The following is a 20,473-nucleotide window of genomic DNA, read 5'->3' on the forward strand; positions in this document are numbered from 1 at the left end:
CTTAATTTCTTGTTTTACACTGCTATAGAGCAACCTGACACGAATCACATCACAAAAAACTATGTAGATTTTCGGGAAGCTCTTTCTCTTATTTTGGCGATCCAGCACATCCTGTCAACACTTGAGTGTGTGTGCATCGGCCATCTCCGCTCCCTCCGCCTGTGCTTCGGCAATCTCCGCTCCCCTCCTGCAAACCCCACTCCGTTGTGATTGGTTACCTTCCTTCCGGAACACTTTCAGTGGCGGGAAGCGCGAGCATGGACCTATAAGGGCGCGAGGCAGACGCGAACAGGGAAGTGACAGCATTACCATACATGGAAACATCCGCGTGGTGACTTCACACATTTTTTTGCGACGTCACAAATTATGAAAGGGTAGACCGCTTTGAAGACGTGACTTCTCGACTGGCTAGAATAGTGTTTAGTGCTCTGCACAGACACCCCAGACGGTCAGCAGGGAATACGTCGAAATGCATGTAAGTCATTATTTGATAATTTAGTATGGTTAAGCATGACTATGAATCATCATAACAACGTTTATAGGTCATAAAAGTCAAAAAGCATCATAGGTCCTCTTTAAAATAAATAAAATTCCAAAAGGAATTTTTGTATTTTTTTTGTATTTTTTAAATACAGTGCTGTTTGTCCTATGGCCTTCTGTGAGGCTGTTTGACCCATGTCCATAACAATGTAATTATTTGTAAATAATTGTGAACAGATCTGATTCTTCACTCTCTTTCCCTTTGTTCATCCTGTGTTTATGGTTAGTTGGAAACGGAGATCCAGCTAGTGTCAGAAGCCTATGAAAACCTCGCCAAGTCCTCTTCCAAGAGGGAGGCCTTAGAGAAAACCATGAGAAACAAGCTGGAGCTGGAAGTACGCCGGCTGCACGACTTCAACAGGGACCTCCGTGGTGAGAAAACAGCGAGGTTCAATAACGGTGCAATAACTTTACTCTGTCAATATCACACTTGTACCCAAACAGATTTCAACAATTTTAACATATGGAGTTGGTTCCACCAACTCGTGAAAGGCAATGAAGAGGAAATACACATACACAATTTCTCAAGTTGTGCGCTGCACTGCACTCAGAAAATACAAAGAGATGTTTTGTATTCTGTCTGTTGTGTTGCGTGATCTATGGCTCCCATATGCTTCTGCAAAATATTGCTCTCAATTGCATTCCGGTCTTGATATGACAATAATGAGACCGCCAATGATTGCACTCCGGATAACTATCGATGCAGGTAGAGTGTCCGATAACTGATTCCAAAGCATGATGCCATTCTCTGCCAGTTCATTCCAATAGATACACAGCAAGATATCTGCTCTGATGTAATGCTGTACCGGGTAGGGGTGTACTCTCTGTCTGTCTGTCTGCCGGTCTTTGTCGCCGCACAGTCACTCCAACAGCATCGACAAAAATCGGTGTGGGGGCATTGGAGGGAGGCGGGATGGTATGATAGTGCTGTAATTCTCAATTGCACGATGGGTGTGAGTCCCTTTAAAGATGACATACCCTTTGTTTACATACCAGCTGAGCATTAACACTGTATTTTTATTTTTTTTATTTTTTTATATATTTTTTGGGCATTTTTATGCTTTTATTGATAGTGTAGAGACAGAGTTGAAATGGGGCAGAAAGGGGAGTGACATGCAGAGAACGAAAACATTTGAGCCTCAAAGACTTGTTTCTTGCGTTCTGGCGACTTTAAAGCACAAACAAGTTGTTCACATCATCATCAACTTTTGCCTTTTTTAGTTGTTCCAAAGAATCTGCCTTATCATCTTGCCATCTAATCTAAATGATAACTGACCATTATGTTTGTTTATCGTCTCTCTTGCGTGACATTTTATAATTACAATAGTAGCCTAAATAGGCCTATATATCTCCTTTGCTGTGCGCTGGGGAGAAACAGACACGCTGGCAACTTTTCTGGTATCAAATTGGTGTTTGCGGGATGATTTGGATGCAGCAGCCTATTTGAATGACATGCTGTCGGGCGGACTCTGCCCGGCGGAGTTGCTTGACTCTCGGCCGGGTGCGAGGAAAAAATAAATAAATAAAATGACTCGGCGCATCACTAGTCTACATAATAGGCTGGCCTGATTGAAAATATAGGCTACTTACTCAGGCTCGCCAACATAAAACAGACGCGCACATAGCCGCGGGAACATATTCTCAACAGGGGGTGCTGAAAAAAAAGCTCAGCCTGCACTTGTCTCGCTACATTGATAAATACAAACTGCACCAATGTAATAGTGTTACATGCAGCGGTGATGGTTTTAATATAAGACTGGGGGTTTCCCCTACAAATAGGTCGTAAAAAGTCGGGTCGTCTTATATTTTGGGGTCTAATATTCAGCGTCCATTAAGGGAATGCCCGTTACCAGAGCAATCATTCAGCTTAAGGGCCTGTGTCCACCTTGTTTCTATTCTTTTTTTCGGGTGGAACACTGGGTGTGCGCTCTGAAGCGGCTGGGACGTGAGTTTTTTGCGCTGGGAGAGAAAACGCGGTGGGCTGAGACTATAGTAGGCTATAAAAAGTCACGGGAAATCGCCAAAGAGCTCAACATCCCCAGCATTGAATTCAAAGCCTCGACTCATTATGTGCGAGTCGACGTGTCAGAGGCATGAATCGACAAAGCGATCAACTTTTACTGTGGCTTTTTTGTTGTGGCACTTGAAGTGCTGAGGAGAGCTTGCCGACTGCGCTGTCCTGTACGCACCATCACTGCCGCCATTATGTTTAGATTTCATAATTTGCATCAAAGCACTTAGGATAATAAGAATTAGAGGCTTTATTTAAACGCTGTCCATGCGGTGGTAAGGCTGTAGACTGAAACTAACGAGGGAGGCGGCTGCTTCACTGTACAGTTCCATAGTTGCGTATTCAGTTTGGCGACATGTCTCTGTGTATCAGGGCTCGGGACGTGCAATCGGATCGCGGAAGCCTTTCTTCTCGCCAACGTTAACGTGCAGGAATCCCCGGTGATAATTTTTGTTAAACCACATAGTTTTTGTGCACGGCGGCTCGCACAGGTCGAGGTCTCACTGTGAACTCATTGCCACAGGTTTCACCGGGTGATGCGCTGCTTTGCTCGGACAGAGGCTTTGAGTTTTCTTAAAGTGATTTAACATCCCGGACTAGACGAGTGCTTGAACGTTGTGCCTTATATTTCGAATAGCCTGAATGTATGATGTGTGTGTGCAGCCCCCTACTTCCCACCGTAGCCTACTGGTCACGCGCATAGGCCGAGATGAGACAATTTGTGCGACGAGGAATGCTACATTCAGGTGCTCCTCAAAAATCCAGAATTTGAATGTAGGATTCCAAAATCGCTCTTAACTTTTAAGATGTAGGCTCACCCTAAGTATAAGAATAGCAGTAGGCTAAAAGGACGATTTAATTGTTAGGAGCGTTTAAAGAAAATATTAACAGCTGTTTATTGCAATACAGTGTAAGGGACTAAAATCCTGGGGGGGCTGAACCAGGGCTAACCAGATTTCTAACGGGACTTTAGCCCCGGTGTAGCGCCGTCACTGCCTCAATACAGTGCAGCGAAATACACAAGACATTTCCTTTCAGGCAGAGGATGCTAATATCCTGTAGATTAACAGATGTGGAAAACACTTACTGTTTGACTAGACGAAAGACAGAATAGTGTATACTTACAGTGGAGGAAATAAGTATTTGACCCCTCACCGATTTTGTAAATTTGCCCACTTACAAAGAAATGAGCGGTCTATAATTTTAATGCTAGGTTTATTTTAAGTGATAGACAGAATATCAAAAAGAAAATCCAGAAAATCACATTAAAAAATATATATAAATTATTTTGCATTTCATTGAGTGAAAAAAGTATTTGATCCCCTACCAATTATAAAGAATTCTGGCTCCCACAGATTAGTCCTCGTGCTTTAAAAAAGTATTCCTAATCTCAACTAGTTTCCTCTATAAAACACACCTCTCAGCGTGTTACCTGTATAAAAGACACCTGTCCACAGAGTCAATCAATCAAACTCCAACATCTCCATCATGGGCAAGACCAAAGAGCTGTCTAAGGACATCAGGGACAAGATTGTAGACCTGCGCAAGGCCGGAATAGACTACAAGACCATTGGCGAAAAGCTGGGTGAGAAGGAGACAACTGTTGGTGCGATTATTCGAAAATGAAAGAAACGCAAAATGACCCTCAATCTCCCTCGGTCTGGGGCTCCATGCAAGATCTCATCTCATGGGGTATCAATGATCATGAGAAAGGTGAGGGATCAGCCCAGATCTACACGGGAGGAGCTTGTTTATGATCCCAAGGCAGCTGGGACCACAGTCACCAAGAAAACCATTGGTAACGCACTATGCCGTAATGGATTGAAATCCTATAGTAAGATCCCCCTGCTCAAGAAGGGACATGTACAGAACCGTCTGAAGTTTGCCAATGAACACCTGAACAACTCAGAAAATGCTTAGGAGAAGGTGATGTGGTCAGATTAAAACAAAATCAAGTTCTTTGGTATCATAGTGACTCGCCATGCTTGGAGGAAGAGGAATTCTGACTATGACCCCAAGAACATCATCCCCACAGTCAAGCTGGAGGTTGAAGCATTATGCTTTGGGGGTGTTTCTCTTCTAAGTGGACAGGTGGACTTCACTGCATTGAGGGAACTATGGGTGGGGCCATGTACCATGAAATACTAGGTGACAACCTCTTTCTCTCAGCCAGGTCTGTACAAATTGGTCATAGATGGGTCTTCCAGCATGTCAATGACCCTAAAAATATAGAAAGGCAACAAAGGAGTGGCTCAAGAAGAAGCACATTAAGGTTATGGAGTGGCCTAGCCAGTCTCCGGACCTTAATCCAATAGATCTTTGGAGGGAACTGAAGCTCAAGCGACAGCCTCAAAACCTTAAAGATTAGGAGAGGATCTGCAAAGAGGAGTGGTCCAAATATCCTCCTGAGATGTGTGCAAACCTGGTCATCAACTACAAGACAAGTCTGACCTCTGTACTTGCCAACAAGGGTTTCTCCACCAAGTACTAAGCAATGTTTTAATAGGGGATCAAATACTTATTTCTCTCAATGAAATGCAAAATTATTTCTATCTTTTTTTTAATGTGATTTTCTGGATTTTCTTTTTGATATTCTGTCTATCACTGTTAAAATAAACCTAGCATTAAAATGATAGACCGTTCATTTCATTGTAAGTGGGCAAACTTACAAAATCAGTGAGGGATCAAATACTTATTTCCTCCACTGTACATGGTCAGGGTTTGTCCTGGCTCAGAATGGGCCTTTGGGGGGTCAGTACGCGTACCGATTTTTCTGGGGTTGCGACTGTGTAACAGTGAAGGCAAAATGTTTGTGTATTTTAAGAGGGGTGTGGGGTTGGGAGAGGGCAGTTTCTGTCCAGTAAAGAGCATTTCAGTTAGCCTGTCAATCGCTGTGTTCCCATGGAGCTTACTGACTGATAAAATCACAATAAAGAACCTGTAGATAGGAAGTCACAATACTAATAATGACTACCTATTTAATAATGTAATTCTAATTGATCTATGGAAATTGCAAGCTGCTTGATTATGAAAAAATCATAATCATGATTATTTTTATTGACATTGTGTAATCACGATTATTAAAGACAGTTAATCATGACATTCAACAGAAGTCAATAATTTGGGCAGCGCTATCGTCAGGAGGGGCCCCCTACTCATATTCCCCTTAGGGCCCCTAGAAGGCTTGGGCCGGCTCTGGAGATATCCATATTGTGTCGCTGTATTAAAGTAAAGAGTTTTTAGATACAATTAATGACAAGTGACACTGATTTAACATGAAACCAAGATACTGCAGGGTTTCCCACACATTCGTTCACAATTAACCTACAATAGCGCCACATAGGTCTATTAATTTAAAATTTTACAATGATTTGAATCGGAAAAATATCCTCATTGAACAGCTGCACGCCATGCACTCTCACTGTATTTCTCTCAACGGCGGACTATGCAGCAATAGTCAGACAGCGACAAACCAGGAAATTCACCATTTAGAAACAGCCGGCGAAATCGTAAAGTGCATGCGGAAGGAAAAAGGCGAGACGCACAAATATATAGTAGCGGACCTGTGGAACAGAGGAAATGCTGCAAAACGCCACATAGAGGCCTACTCTAGTAACAAATTAAACCCAGACGTGACACCAACAGTAACTTTCAGTGCATCGTAAACCCAAAGCAACTGCAGGAAAAGGAACTTAATAAATATTTTTTATATAAATGTAATAAATATGTGATTCTTGAGACGTGGGACAAAATAGGGTGCAATGTTGAAAAAATACAAACCCTATGTTTAGGCAAATTAAATTACATGTATGTATCCAACATATACTAAACTAAGGTTTTACACAACCTCCCAGCTTTTGTCCTTTTTATCAAAATGGACTTTTTACCTTGCTTCTCCTTTTTAACATTGGCTTTTTAGCTTGTCATTCCTTATTTTGTGTCAACTCCGTCAGACACCAAAAAACACAAATAAATGTTCCCTCATTTTATGCTAGACCCATGAGATGTATAGTGATCACAAATATTCACCAAAACTGATAGAGCCACAAAAAAATATTTTCTAAATTAATATGAATATAGGGCAGAACGGGGTAATCTGAGCCACTTTTTACATTTGCTCCCCTCTAAGCGAGCTAAAATGATTTATCACTCAAATTTACACATTTCCCATTAAATCAGGATGTTTCCTAGAAATGGGCATTAGCAGAATTTGTTCAAGACAAAGGGCAGTGAAAATATGATTGTTTTAAAAAAAGTTGTCATGTGGCTCACTTTACCCCAGCTGTGGGGGTAAACTGAGACAGACCAGAAAAATCAAGGGGGTAAACTGATCCACTTACTTTTTCCACTCTGAAACTACCATAACAACACATATTGTAACAAGAATCCTGAAAGCTAGCCACACATTCCAGAACTAATGTCGGACTAGTAAAATAATGATGGGGTTTGGTCAATTAAGCAAAGCAAATTTTCTAAACACTTGAAAGTAACTCTGAACAAAATCAAATACAACATATTATAATTCAAAAGGTTTTAATAAGATTCAAATGAAAGATAGAACCAGTTAGATTAGAACACAGTCTGGGGGTCAGAACACAGGACCCTTAGAGCCAGCTTGTGTCTGGGGGTCAAAGCATAGGAAAATCAGAACCAACGAGAACAGCCTGGGACTCAGAACACAGGAGAAAACCCAACTGGATTATAACATCAGCCTGTCATACTCTACAACTAGGCCTACTCTACATTCCAGCCCTGAAGGTTACAGGGAAAGATGAGAAGGTGCTCTTTCCGTGTGGTTGCCCCAGGTCGTCTTCCTGGTGTATTTCCTTGGCATGATGGCTTTTCTACAATGTGTATGACATTAAAATAAAACATATGTTATGTAATATTACATTAAAATATGTTTAAGACTAAACTTAACGTGTGCCTCATGGTGGGGGAAAGTGAGACAGTGTCTCACTTTCCCCCACAGCATTTGGCTCACTTTCCCCCACCACCACAATTTCAGAAAAAACTACCTCTCTTAGCATTTCAGGCTAATCTTTAGCTAATATCATCACATGGTTTTTATATGTTGGTAGTTCATCAACACGTATGATAGAAGTTTTTCTACGTGAATACATTTGCTTTGGCACAACAGTTGATTAAGTTGACAGCAAGACAATTTACTTTTACATGCAAAATACCTATTTTGGTGAGAAAAACATGCTTACCACAGCACCATGAGGTCCTCTCTTTCAGGACCATGGGGAAAACATATATCTCACATGACCACAAATGTTTTCCGTTGCCTAGATACAGGGGGTGGCTCACATTACCCGATGCCTCAGATTCCCCGGTTCTCCCCTACATGTTTTTGATATCTGACGGTGTTGACATATTTAACGTTTCTTAAACAGAACAAATAGAGTTTTTCTAGTAGCAGTTTGGTTTTTCTGTTGGTGATAGGTGTTAGTATGAACTACTTCAGGAAAATAAAATTATCGAAACATTTCATGTAACTTCTTCAGAAATTGTAAGTCGGTGTTGACGTATTGGTTGTGATGCAGGACTTTCAAGATTTGGAATGTAAAATATTCTAAAACTACAACACTTATCAGAGCCTGTCTGACTCTAATGTACTCTGCACAGATAGTATGGGCATTTATGTCCATGTCCATAAATGCCCATAGTTGCAGAAACACCCAAATATTATAATAATATAATCAATTATTACATTATCTTAATGAGTTTGGCTCCATTCTTAAAACAGGTTTATGTGAGTCTTGAAACAAGTAAAACATATCCTTAGGCTGAGTTGTAAACATGTCTATAGGCTAACTATACAACAATTTAAGATAAATTAGCTTATAATTACTTTTATCATCTAAGTTAGTTGTCGCAAAGTTAATTTTCTTGAAACAAGTAATATTATCTTAATTATCTTCAGCCTGAATAAGTAAATAAGTCCAAAAAATGGTGTGATAAGATAAATACACTAAAGTCAAGTAAAATACACTAGTCTATATTTCGAGTTTTTGCAGTGCCTGGTGCGGATCCAGGGTGGGGGGAGACAGGCTTTAATGTGTTTCAAAACCAGTTTCTCAAAGCACTTGTGATGAGTGAGTGCTATTGAAGGTTTGCAAAGAAGGTATTCAGCTCCTTTGCCAGTGCCCCATCTGAGTCCCCAGGTGTCACAGCACAGCCTCTGTAATTGGTGATGTTCTGTGTGCTCTGCCACACCTGCCGGGGTTTTTTGAGCTGTTCTTCTATCCTCCTCCTGTGTTCTGCTTTGGCAGTCCCAATGCCTCTCCTCAGGTCAGCGCGAGCGGCGCTGTACAAAGCTCTATCACCTGATCTGAAGGATGAGTCACGGGCCTTGAGGAGCGTGCGGACCTGGCTCGTCATCCAGGGTTTCTGGTTTGGGAAAACCCGGATGCACTTTTCCAGTGTGACATTACTGATGCAGTACTTGATATAAGACAGTACTGTGTCTGTGAATGTAGCCAGGTCTTCATGGTAGAAAGCTTCCCACTGTGTTTGTTCGAATGATACAATGTCTCTGTGATGATAAGCACGCAGCATTCGCGAACATAGCGATTCCCAGCCAGCTGTAATTCCAAATCGTCCGTTTTGTGTACCAAGGATCTGGCGTTTGTGAGGTAAAGGCTCGGCAGCGGAGGTTTGAATGGCTGCTTCCTTAGCCTAGCCAGTAGCCCAGCCCTGCAGCCTCGCCTCTGTTTCCTCTCGCGACGCTGTCTGCGACGCCTGCCGGACCTGAAAACAATCCACAGAGATCCCGTTGGTCTCGCTATCACGTCCGGAATGTTGTGAGTGCGATGAAAGTCGCTGGAGATGGTCATCTTTAGTTGGAAACCGATATCCAGTAATTCCAGACGACTGTAGTGTTCAGTAGAAAAAGTAGACGAAAGTACATTTTATACTGTGTGTACTTGATTTTACAAGCTTTGAGCATTACAAAGTTAAAGCACATCATTGCACAGCAGTGGTTTGTGCTAAGGCTCAACAGAAAGGTCCCTTCTTCAGGGGATAATTTTGACCCTTGTAGTTTTTGTGAAATAATTTTGTTTCTGTGTGCAAAATAAAATAATGTAATCATCCAAAATTAAAGTATTATGTCTGGAAAAGCTGTTTTAAAAATGCCCTGCTCCGATTGACAGCAAAAAAAAAGAAAATCATTACAAAAGTGAAATTTTCATAGGGGGCTAATCACTTTGGGCAAATTCCAAAATCGGGGCAGATTGCGGGCGCGATTTCGCCTCAATTAATGGAGCTATTAGCGAGCGTGTAATAGGAAAATTAGGCAATTGTGATACGTTAATAGTAGCATAGGTTTTATTCAATCATACAGCAAGGATCTCCGTGGAGAGGCCACTAATACAATCACATGTTAGTATGTTGCAAGAGTGAGCCCCGTTTCGTTGGAGAGAGGGATACTTAAGCACATTGCTTCTCGACAGGCAGACAGACTAATTGTACATAACTTAACCATAGGAGGAGTTTGAGCCTAGGACAATAGAAGAACAGACAGAGTAATTGTGCATAAGTTAACCATAGGCGTGGCTGTCCGAGTGGTCTGTTGGGTCATAGAGTTACAAACAACATGCAATATATCCAATTACACTTAGGGGCCACTCACACTAGGGCCGCGGCCCCGTGCCAAAGCTTATTAACATACTAAAGTCTAGAACGTTTGGCCTAGTGTGACCACGCCAACCGTATTCCAGCACGGAACAGCCCCTTGGCCACGGCCACCTGGGAGAGGTGTGCCGTGGCCAAAGTACAGATGCTAATGAGATGACACGCGCACAAGCAAGCGCACAGGCGGCGTTCCTGACGTGAATTTATTAAGGATGCATTGTCCGTTAACGTCCGCTGCCTTACTAGTCGGCACCAGAATTGCCCAACACATGGACTTGTAGCTATAATGTGTGAGAATTAACGTGTGTGTAAGCCTAGGTGTGGGCTAATAAAAGAGGGAGAGAGCTAATTAGGTCGGCTCAGAAAGCACAGCAAAAAGGTTTTCGTGTTTACTCATGTTCGTCAGATGATTTTTTTTCTTTTTCCTCCCGTCGGCTGTCATAACTGCATTTACGCATGGCGGTGGAGACGCATCCAAAACAACACACCGCGGCCCGGTGATAAGGAAACAGTATAGCCTACACTAAGGTTTAACAAGAAACTTTATAAAGACACTTAAAAAAACGATCTCTGCCCATACAAAAAGTTCTGACTTGGATTTGATGGAGCGATCGATGTGTACAAAACCATCCGGATACATATGGTCTGATGACGGGCCGTTATATTAATAATAAACAGCGTGCTGCACAAATATGAGACTGTCCACCGCGACCTATTACGTCAAGGCTACATTTTTAAAAAAAACAATAGCTTAAGGATTCTCGTTGCTCTAATGTGGAAGTGGAATATTTGATGCAAATTTGGCCGGATGAAAATATTCACAAACAGTCGTATAGCCTACAAGTAGACTAAGCTCCAAATCCTAAACGCGCACGGTGACGTAGGCAAGGTGCAAGTGTTCCCAGGCCACGAGCAGTGTGAGCACGGGCCTGCGGGGGGAGTGGGGAGGGGGGGGAATCGTGCTGAATCGTGCTGAGCACGGAACAGGCAAACGGCACTAGTGTGAGTGCGCCCTTATAAGTCTATATAAAACAATGGTTAAGTAAGCGTTCCAATATCTGAGTCCAGAGATATATCATATGCAAAATCTGCTACCACAGAGCGCATCCATTCTTAGTGGATGTGGCCCTAGATAATTTAGTAGGCAAGATATTAAGAAACAGGCTTTTGAAGGTCAACATTTTTGAAAAGCCAAGATGGCCGCTATATTGGAGTCTGTGCAAATGGAATCATGCATTTGTTTCTTTGTGAAGTTTTCTAAAATATATAGTTTTCCAAATCCCCCAAAAATTCCCATAAACCCTTTTTTGTAAATAGTGAACTGGACTATGGGTGTCGTCTCCATAGCTGTGGTAGGAAAAGCCATGTGAGTCAATAACAGAACCGAAAGAGTTGGTGTACAGCAGGGCTATTCAATTAGTTTTGAATGGGGGCCGGTTGGTGGAAATGATCCAAAATGAGGGGCCAGAAAAAAATGCCTAAAATTGATGAGCATCACTCAATAGCTACATATTCTGGAAAACACTACAACGACATAGGAGTGCATATATTGTCTTTATTTTATCAAATAGAGTTCACCAGCTTATCAAAAAAAATCCCTATTTGATTAACATAGGCTGCCTGTTGTTTAAGTGTTTAACAATCTTATCAGTTCAGGAAAACACAATAGGTTAACTCTTCAACAGCTTATCAAAATACATAGAAATAAATGTACTCTAAGTGCAACAATTTATCAAAATACATAGAAATAAATGTACTCTAAGTGCAACAGCTTATCAAAATACAGGTAGGCCTAGGTTTACTAAGAGTGCAACAGCTTATCAAAAAACATAGAAATAAATGTAGGCTACTCTAAGTGCAACACCTTACAGTGTTCCCCCCCAAAAATGTTTTTGTCAAGGGGTCACTGTCCAGGATCATGGGAGGCACGGCACCCAGAATACGGCGAAAAGTTTGGCTGTATTTTGCTCAAAGATGCCAATGCACAGTACAGAAATAAACAACTGCTTATTTGAATACAAAAAAACTACAGACACTGACTTTACAGTTCTGCAATTTTGTTTGCTATGTGAAGGTACAAATTTTGTGCAAATATGCAAAGTTCTACTGGTGCAATATTATGCAGACACACTAAATACAAATAATGGACCATACACTTACACTGTGGTAAAATCGCGCCCACAAAGCTGCATACACAGAGCAGCTGATAGAGAAACGCTTGGAGACACATGTGCACATTTATTTACTGCAGATTGCGGCCTTTCGCGCAGTTATGACCATGCAAAAGCACACATCGCACGTGCTAGTACATTAATTGTGCACCACTAAACCGCGGGCCGCCTATTGAATAGCCCTGATGTACAGAGACTTTTACAGAGGGGTCCCAGGGCGTAGCCTTGAGGGACCCCAGTTGTGCGTGGACAAGGTTCGGACACAGATCCTGAAGCGATCGAGACCGGAAAAGTCCGACCAATAATGAAAAGTTAGTCTCAAATGTCTATTATTTATTAGGGGTGTAACGATCCATCGATTGATTTGCGAACGATCCAACTGCATCGATGCAACGTCCAAACATCGATTCAAATCGATCTAGTCTATGCTTTTATTTTGACAATGTCCTTGCTAGGGCTGGCCCTAATGCCATTTTTCAGGCTTTGAATATTCGTTGGTTTTTCCGAGCGAATATTCGTTCCAGAAAAACACACCATCAAAAACAACATAAAAAAAAAATAAATAAAAAAACGTTAATAATCCCTATATACTCCCTGTAACCGATTTTGACAGTATCTGCATATTTTGTTGAAGATTTACGCGCTCGGAGGTGAAGTAATGGATGCGCTATGACACTTAGTGATGTAATATCCTCCTAAATGAGCAATACTACTACTACTACTACTACAATATTACTAACTTTTATATCCAAATATAAAATTATTTGATGACATTATATTGCAGTACTAGCTTCTTGCAAACATTTTTTTGGAAAAAAATTATATAAAAAAAAAAAAACGAAGCTCCGAATACTAATTTTCCGAACGAGTATTCGAATACTCGTCCTTATGCAACCTATGCTTTTTAACCCCACTTCCTAAAAACAGAACAATAATACTATTTTCAGGCCCGGGAAGGAATTTTAACATATTCTTTCAATAAAAAAAAAGATTTGGTGTATGAGATTGTGTATTTTTATGTTGTCAGCAAATGTCGGCTGTGCAAGGGTGTACCAAATACTTACGTTGTGATCCCTAGGGGCGCTTACCGTGTTCTGTTGGAAAAAACCTATCTAGATCCTTGGTTGTCTCATCCCAACTGAATGGGACAGAGACTTTGCGGAACGTTTTACTGGTTTTTATTCAATTACATGATATTACAAGAATCCTATAACAGAAAAGACAGAAACAGGTTTGTATGCCTACATACTCATTAAATGGAGTTCTTGTTTGTTTCCCATAATAGATGTTCACTTTTTTCCTATTTCCTGTCATTCCCACCTAAAGTTTACAAATGTGTACCAAGTCATCTGTGTCAAGAGAGATAGAGAGAGAGAGATGTGCTTAGTGAATTCCGCCTCTGTGTCCCCGAGTTGAGTAACCAACTCCCGTTCCTCTCTTCAAACCCTTGTTTTTAATCAAAGGGGAGGTGTCCCTATCAAGAGGAAACTGATGGGTGTAGCCCACCAAGCTAAACACGGAAAAATCTCTCTTTATCGCCCTCTCTCTCCTCCTAAGTGAATACACCAAGTTACTTTCTTAACTTACAAGAAGGACAAGCACTTCCGTTCTCTTTCACAATAAAACCCGCATCTTTTTAACCCACCCGGAAACCAGCCTAACTAAATCCGGACTTCAAAATAAAACAGTTTAACACATAAAATGTACGATCAAAAAAGTTTCATCACATCTAAACCCACAATACATAACAATCCTCTCCAAGTTACTTGGTAGGTGCGCTCCTTCAAGACCTGAAAGTGCAGTATTTCCTAAAAAATAATTCAAGCTGCTCACAGCAGGACTGCACCTTAAATTTAAAAAATAACGTTTTTTTGTTGATGTAAAATAGTTTTAAATTGTCAAAATAATGCCTCCATGTGTACTTGTTGAACTACCAAAAGCTTTCAACAATATTACATTATGCCAATATTTTATATACAGTTTTATGTCAGTTGTTTATGTTTGATTGGTGAATTAATTAAAGTAACTACTACTAAATTCATCAAGTAATAAAGAAAAGTTACTGAACACACACAGATGTTATGAAAGAGAACAATTCACTTTTAAAATGTTTTTACAGTATGCTTAGTTCCAGGTGATGATAGCAGTCTTTCAAACGTGAAAGAATCTGGTGCTAAAGTCCAGCCAATAGCAAACTGATTATGTTAAAGTACTCTCTTAACCATTAGTCTTAAGCAAGTTCTATAAAGTTTATTTCAATGATTTACGGACAGTGAATATCAACAAAATAAACACTAACACCAAATTTTTTTATGTGTGTTTCAAAGAGCGCATGGAGACTGCCAATAAGCAGCTTGCTGCCAAAGAGTCTGACGGCTCAGAAGACAACCGCCAAACCATCTCCAAGCTTCTTGCTAAGAGTGAGTACCACACACACAGGTACACACACATACACAGAGCTAGGGACATTCAACATGCCACCCCCACATACCTCAGCACGATTTCAGTGTCTGGACAACTGTGTCTGAAGGAACACAAAACATCCGGTAGTTCTCAAATCAATTTCTGTGTTACATTTGTATCCATGTATGGATTGAGATGTGCTTGTGTGTGTTCAGACAAAGACACAGAGCGGGAGAATGAGAAGCTTGAGATGGAGTTAAATGCACTGCGCTCTACTACAGACGACCAGAGGAGACACATCGAGATACGAGACCAGGCGCTTAACAACGCCCAAGCCAAAGTGGTCAAGATGGAGGAAGAGGTAAGGCATCACATGTTAGTCTTCTTCTGGTTGGTATTTTGGAATTTGGGTTTACTCTCTGTTACCACCTTTATCTGTGTCTGAATATTCTGATTTAGATAACGAAGCTAGATTAAATAAACATTTCAAAATCTAATATTTTAAATGTTTTGAAGCCATGGAAATTTGTATACTGGTTTAATTTTTCAACCAAACAAGAGATAACAGGAAATATGGGGGTGAGAGATGGGGAATGACAGGTACCCGTACTGGACCGAAACCGTGGACATTGTGGGTCATGGTCAGTACCTTCACACTTTTTGCCTAGATTTATGTTATGTGATCCGATCGTCAAAACTCAGTAGTGACTTGTAATTAAAGTGAATAAATCTTGCTTTGACTTGGTAGGCTTCTTGTGAAAGGGAAATAGTAGAAAACAAAAAAAGCAGGATGCATCTCTTTTATTTTCATTGCACAAAGTACAACTAAATTGAGGTAGAAGCTTACCCTGGAAATCCAGACTCGCCACCAGCAAATTAAAATCTTCTCCTCTGCTTACTCTGGGCATGAACCATTGGAACTCATTAATAACTATGTCGGAAAATTCCGACCTATGGGTGTGCGTAACTGGACGATGACAGTGCTGCGCCAGTGCCGTTGAAGTCGTAATTGTAAAACAACTTTATTTGAAACATCTTTTGCCTAGACACTTGACGATTTGGGCCAATGAACAGAAAATGAAATATATGAACAGAAAACGACACTTAAATCTTTCATTAGCAAAAAATATGTGTTTGCTGACAGGATATAGCAAGTTTAATTGACAAGTTAGCCCGTGGCTAAACGAATGGGGCTCACGTTGCCTTATCCTTTGGTTTGATTGGTCCTAGTCAGTGGTAGTGCTATCCAATTGCGTGCAGTAGTGTTTTGAAATACATGTGTTGGTGACGGCCCTTGAGTTGAGAAGGTTTATTGCTCAGACCAGACCCTACAACGTTCTAGATCTGGGTCTGGATTTCGAGGATAGTAGAAGCTCTCAAGTCCAGTGCAATTTTTATAAAGCAAAAACAAATTAAGAATACTTTTATAAATTAAAATTGTATAAAAGTTATAGGGGAGAGTGGCCTAAGTTGTGCATTTTGGAAGTTGTGCCACCCCTTGTTTCTAGAAAACCGTGGAAGAAATTGGAAATGTGACCACATATTTAAGAAGAGCCATCCATTTGACTCATCATGTAAAGAAGGGAGACACAAGGAATAAGATATTTATTTATTTATTTATTTATTTATTTATTTATTTATTTATTTATTTATTTATTTATTTATTTATTTATTTATTTATTATTCTTTCGGACAATTCCACACAATACACAATTTTCTCTTGCAAATATTCATACATCATACTTTGTGTTGTCCGAAGGGAGACGGAAGAAGCCAAAGGCTTATCAGGTCCCGCCCCCATTTTCATCAAATTCGGATTCAGATACACAGATTACTGTTACAGAAAATAAAAATAAAACATATATATATATATATATATATATATATATATATATATATATATACACATATATATACATACACACACACATACATATACACATATATATATATACACATACATATATACATATACACATACACATACATTTTTTTTTTTTTTTTTTTTTTTAAGAATCTGCAGTCCAATACACAGTCAATTTTAATCTAATTGCTTCAGCTTTTAAGATCAGTTCAGCACAGTTCAGTTTTTCTGTGACAATGCCAAGTGTATAAAGTGTGAAGTGGCCTTGTATTTGGCCTGTTCCATTACTAAACTGGTAGTCTAAACAGTTCTGCAAAAGTATTCAAAAACAAGTCTGTCTGCTGGCCTGTATTATTTGTTACAATATTGATTATGAAAGTGACATTGACATTGTGCTCAGGTTATTAGTCTGTAATTTTCAATAATTTTTGAAACATAATTTGCTTTGAAATTGCGCAAACTGCAACTCCCTGTGACAACTTCATCAAGTCCATTCCACAGCTTAATACCATTTACAGAAATCGAAAAGGCTTTAAGTGTGGTCCGTATATTTTTCTCAGTGAATTTACCTTTTCTTCTTAAATCATGCGAAACTTCTCTGTCTTCAAACATTGCTTGTAAACTGTTAGGAAGGCTTTTTTTGAAGCCTTGTAAATAATTTGTACTGTGTGGTAATTTACCACATCACGTAATTTGAGAATTCTGCCTTCAATAAAAAAGTTATTAGTGTGTGCCCTGTAATTGGCTTGGTAAATAATTCGTATTGCTTTCTTTTGAAGAATCTCCAACGGGTGCAATGTACCTTTGTAAGTGTTTCCCCATATTTCAGCACAGTAATGCAGATGTGGGGAAACTAAACTCCAGTATAATACAAGCAAGGCCTTTTGATTGAAACAATGTTGTGCTTTCCAAAGTATAGAAATACTCCTGGCTATTTTGCCCCTGAGATGGCTAACTTGTGGTTTCCAGCTTAATTTATCGTCAGTTATTACCCCTAGGACTTTGTGTTGCTTGACCCTTTCAATTTCAATCCCATTTACCTTGATTTTTACAGCGACATCTGATGCTCTCCTGCCAAACATCATGAATTTAGTTTTTTCTAAATTTAGTGATAACTTATTTCGGTTTAACCACCCATGTAACTTAGTCAATTCAATGTTTACAATCTCAACCATATTATTCAGATCTTTCCCCGAATAGAAGATGTTTGTGTCGTCCGCAAATAAAATCAACCTTAAGACTTTCGACACTTTATATATGTCATTTATATAAAGCAGGAATAAATTCGGCCCCAAGATTGACCCCTGAGGGACCCCACAAACAATATCTAAGCATGTCGATGTGAACTCCCCTAATTTCACAAATTGTTTCCTGTCATGTAAATAACTTCTGACCCAGTCATGTGCCAAACCTCGAATGCCATAATTCTCCAGTTTATTAAGAAGGATGTCATGATTAATAGTGTCGAATGCTTTTTTGAGGTCTAAGAAAATTCCTATAGAGTACAATTTGTGATCAATAGCATTACTAATAATAATAATAATAATATAAGCACATTTAAGCTCAAAAAACAGTTTTGCCTTTCAAAGTAAAATTTCCATGATCAAGGTTTTTTGATTATTGTGTCTGAACACTTATAGACAAGTTTGAAAACATTTGACACATGTTTTGGTGCTTTGGTATGCTACATTTTGAGTCTATACAGTTAGCACGATGTCAGCCCTAAATTGCTGCATCATGCTTATTATCCAAATTTCTGGGATTGGGGTGATTTGTGCCAAAGGGCCTTGGTGAGTTATAAGTAAGTAAGTAAAATGTATTTATAAAAGCACATTTATGACAGTTTGCACTGTCCAAAGTGCTGTACATAGTGCATTCAGTAGGTAAACAATGAAGGTAAAATAACAATAACCAAAATAAAAGACGTAAAGCCCATACATCCACATATACACAGATAGTAGTGCAGAGGTAAGATAGTTAATGGGGAGGAAACACCACGGTGTACATATGGGTTTTGAGCCTTGATTTAAAGGCAGAAATGTAGAGGGAATCACATTTGTCAGGTGGCAGTCAGTGTTAATTTCGTAGACTAAGACTATGACGAAAAATATTCGTCTACGAACCTTTTTCACGGACGTAAACTAAATAAAAACTAAATAAAAAGGCAGATGTGATGACGAAGACTGAGACTAATTTAACTGACACTATAGTCTACGAATGGGAACTAGACAAAACTGTTAGGGCGGGACGAATGGAGAAGAGATCCAATCAGAACTACTCTTTTTGTGGGACAAGTTGGGAAGAAATCCAATCAGTGCAAAGCTGCGAATGCAACCCTGTCGGTGAAAATCGACGGGAGACCGCGCAGGTGTGAGCGGGTGGAGTGAGCCGCTGTGCTGAAAAACTCTGCGGTATGATGGACAAAAATGATAGTCAGGGATATCCTGCCCGTTAACGATGTCTAGGGGAACGGCTAAGTTCCGCGATCTGTTTGTAGTAGGCTCTGTCTCGAGTTTGAATACACAGAGCCATGTGAAACTGCCGCCTCCGTCCGTTAGTTTCTGTTTTTAAGTTACAATCAACTCCGACGCATGGACAGCGTTCAATTAAAACCTCTAATTGTATTATCTAAAAGGCTTTGATGCAAAATAAGTCCGAACACACACAGCGGCAGCAGTGTTGCTTAAAGGAAAGCGCAGTTGCTCAGTTTTATCAGCACCTCAACTGCGTGCTGCTGCTGCTGCCCAGGGGCGGCCTTAACGATCTCGGGGCCCGTTTCAAGACCTAGTGTGGGGCCCCCCACTTTTGTAAAATATTTTCTTTATTTTATTTTTTTTTTATAAATAATGCTTGTGCATGCTCCTCGCAAAAAGAAAAAAGATTGTGGAATCCAGTTGGTTCATAGACAGATCATGAGATAATGGACCCCCGGGCACAGGCTCTTAAAGCCCCCCTCCCCCCTATCCAGTCAGGTACACTGATTTTATGTGAGATTATTACTAATGAAATAGAATACATGTTTTGTATTACAACCATTAAATATGTGTCTGTATTGCATATTCAAACCTTAATTCCATTCAATGAAGAAAAACACTTTGTCGATGAAGTCCGCTGTAGATTTAGTCAAACTAAAATCTGCTTATATTTAGTAGACTAGACTAGACTAAGACTAAAATATTTTAGATGACTAGAATAGGACTAAGACTAAATGGTGTGATATTCAAAAGACTAAGAATAAATCAGAATTTGCTGCCAAAATTAACACTGGTGGCAGTTGGTTCCACAAGCACGGAGCAACTAGTGCAAAGTACATTTCTCAGAGTTGTGCCAGTGGCATGGCTGTATACGCTGGTCACCAAAAGAAAGTGATTGTCTACAGTAGCTCAGAAGAGAGTGACATCTCAATTCCACTTAACGACACCACTGATGAGAGTTCAGATGGCCAGAAAGATGATGATGGTGACTTTGTCATTGTGAGCTTTGCAGGTAAAACCATTAGATCTGCTAGGCCTTGTTTAAGAAAATTGTCCTTCAATCTTTGTCAACTATTTACTTTATTTACTTTAAATACACCTTAAATAAGTGATTGTCTAATGGATTTGTCTTGCATTACAGTTTATGAGATATATAGCAATGGCACAATTTACCCCATGGTATTCTCTCCAACCGCACAACTTACACCACACCGGGGGCAAGTTGTGCAACAAGACAACTTTTTTTCCGAAAGCTATATTTCTTCAACAGTTTATTCCAGATCCAAAGTTTTTATTGCCAGGGATGCACAACACCCTGAAATATATGTACATATTTGAGTTGGAGACTTTACTGTCAAGGCCTTACTTT

At 40.0% G+C, this 20,473-nt stretch overlaps 1 protein-coding gene across 3 annotated transcripts in view; it reads left to right on the forward strand.

Moving 5' to 3' along the window:
• The window catches only part of amot (angiomotin), a 167,060-nt gene that overhangs the window by 86,237 nt on the left and 60,350 nt on the right, over positions 1 to 20,473 (forward strand). For all 3 annotated transcript variants that reach the window (XM_080041217.1, XM_080041219.1, XM_080041218.1), the window contains 3 exons: positions 768 to 912; positions 14,691 to 14,783; positions 14,982 to 15,127. In XM_080041217.1, the coding sequence (XP_079897343.1) occupies positions 768 to 912; positions 14,691 to 14,783; positions 14,982 to 15,127 (384 nt within the window). The remainder of the gene's footprint in view (positions 1 to 767; positions 913 to 14,690; positions 14,784 to 14,981; positions 15,128 to 20,473) is intronic.

The sequence above is a fragment of the Ammodytes marinus genome (genome assembly GCF_949987685.1).
Source record: "Ammodytes marinus genome assembly, chromosome: 14".
Classification (NCBI taxonomy): domain Eukaryota; kingdom Metazoa; phylum Chordata; class Actinopteri; order Uranoscopiformes; family Ammodytidae; genus Ammodytes; species Ammodytes marinus.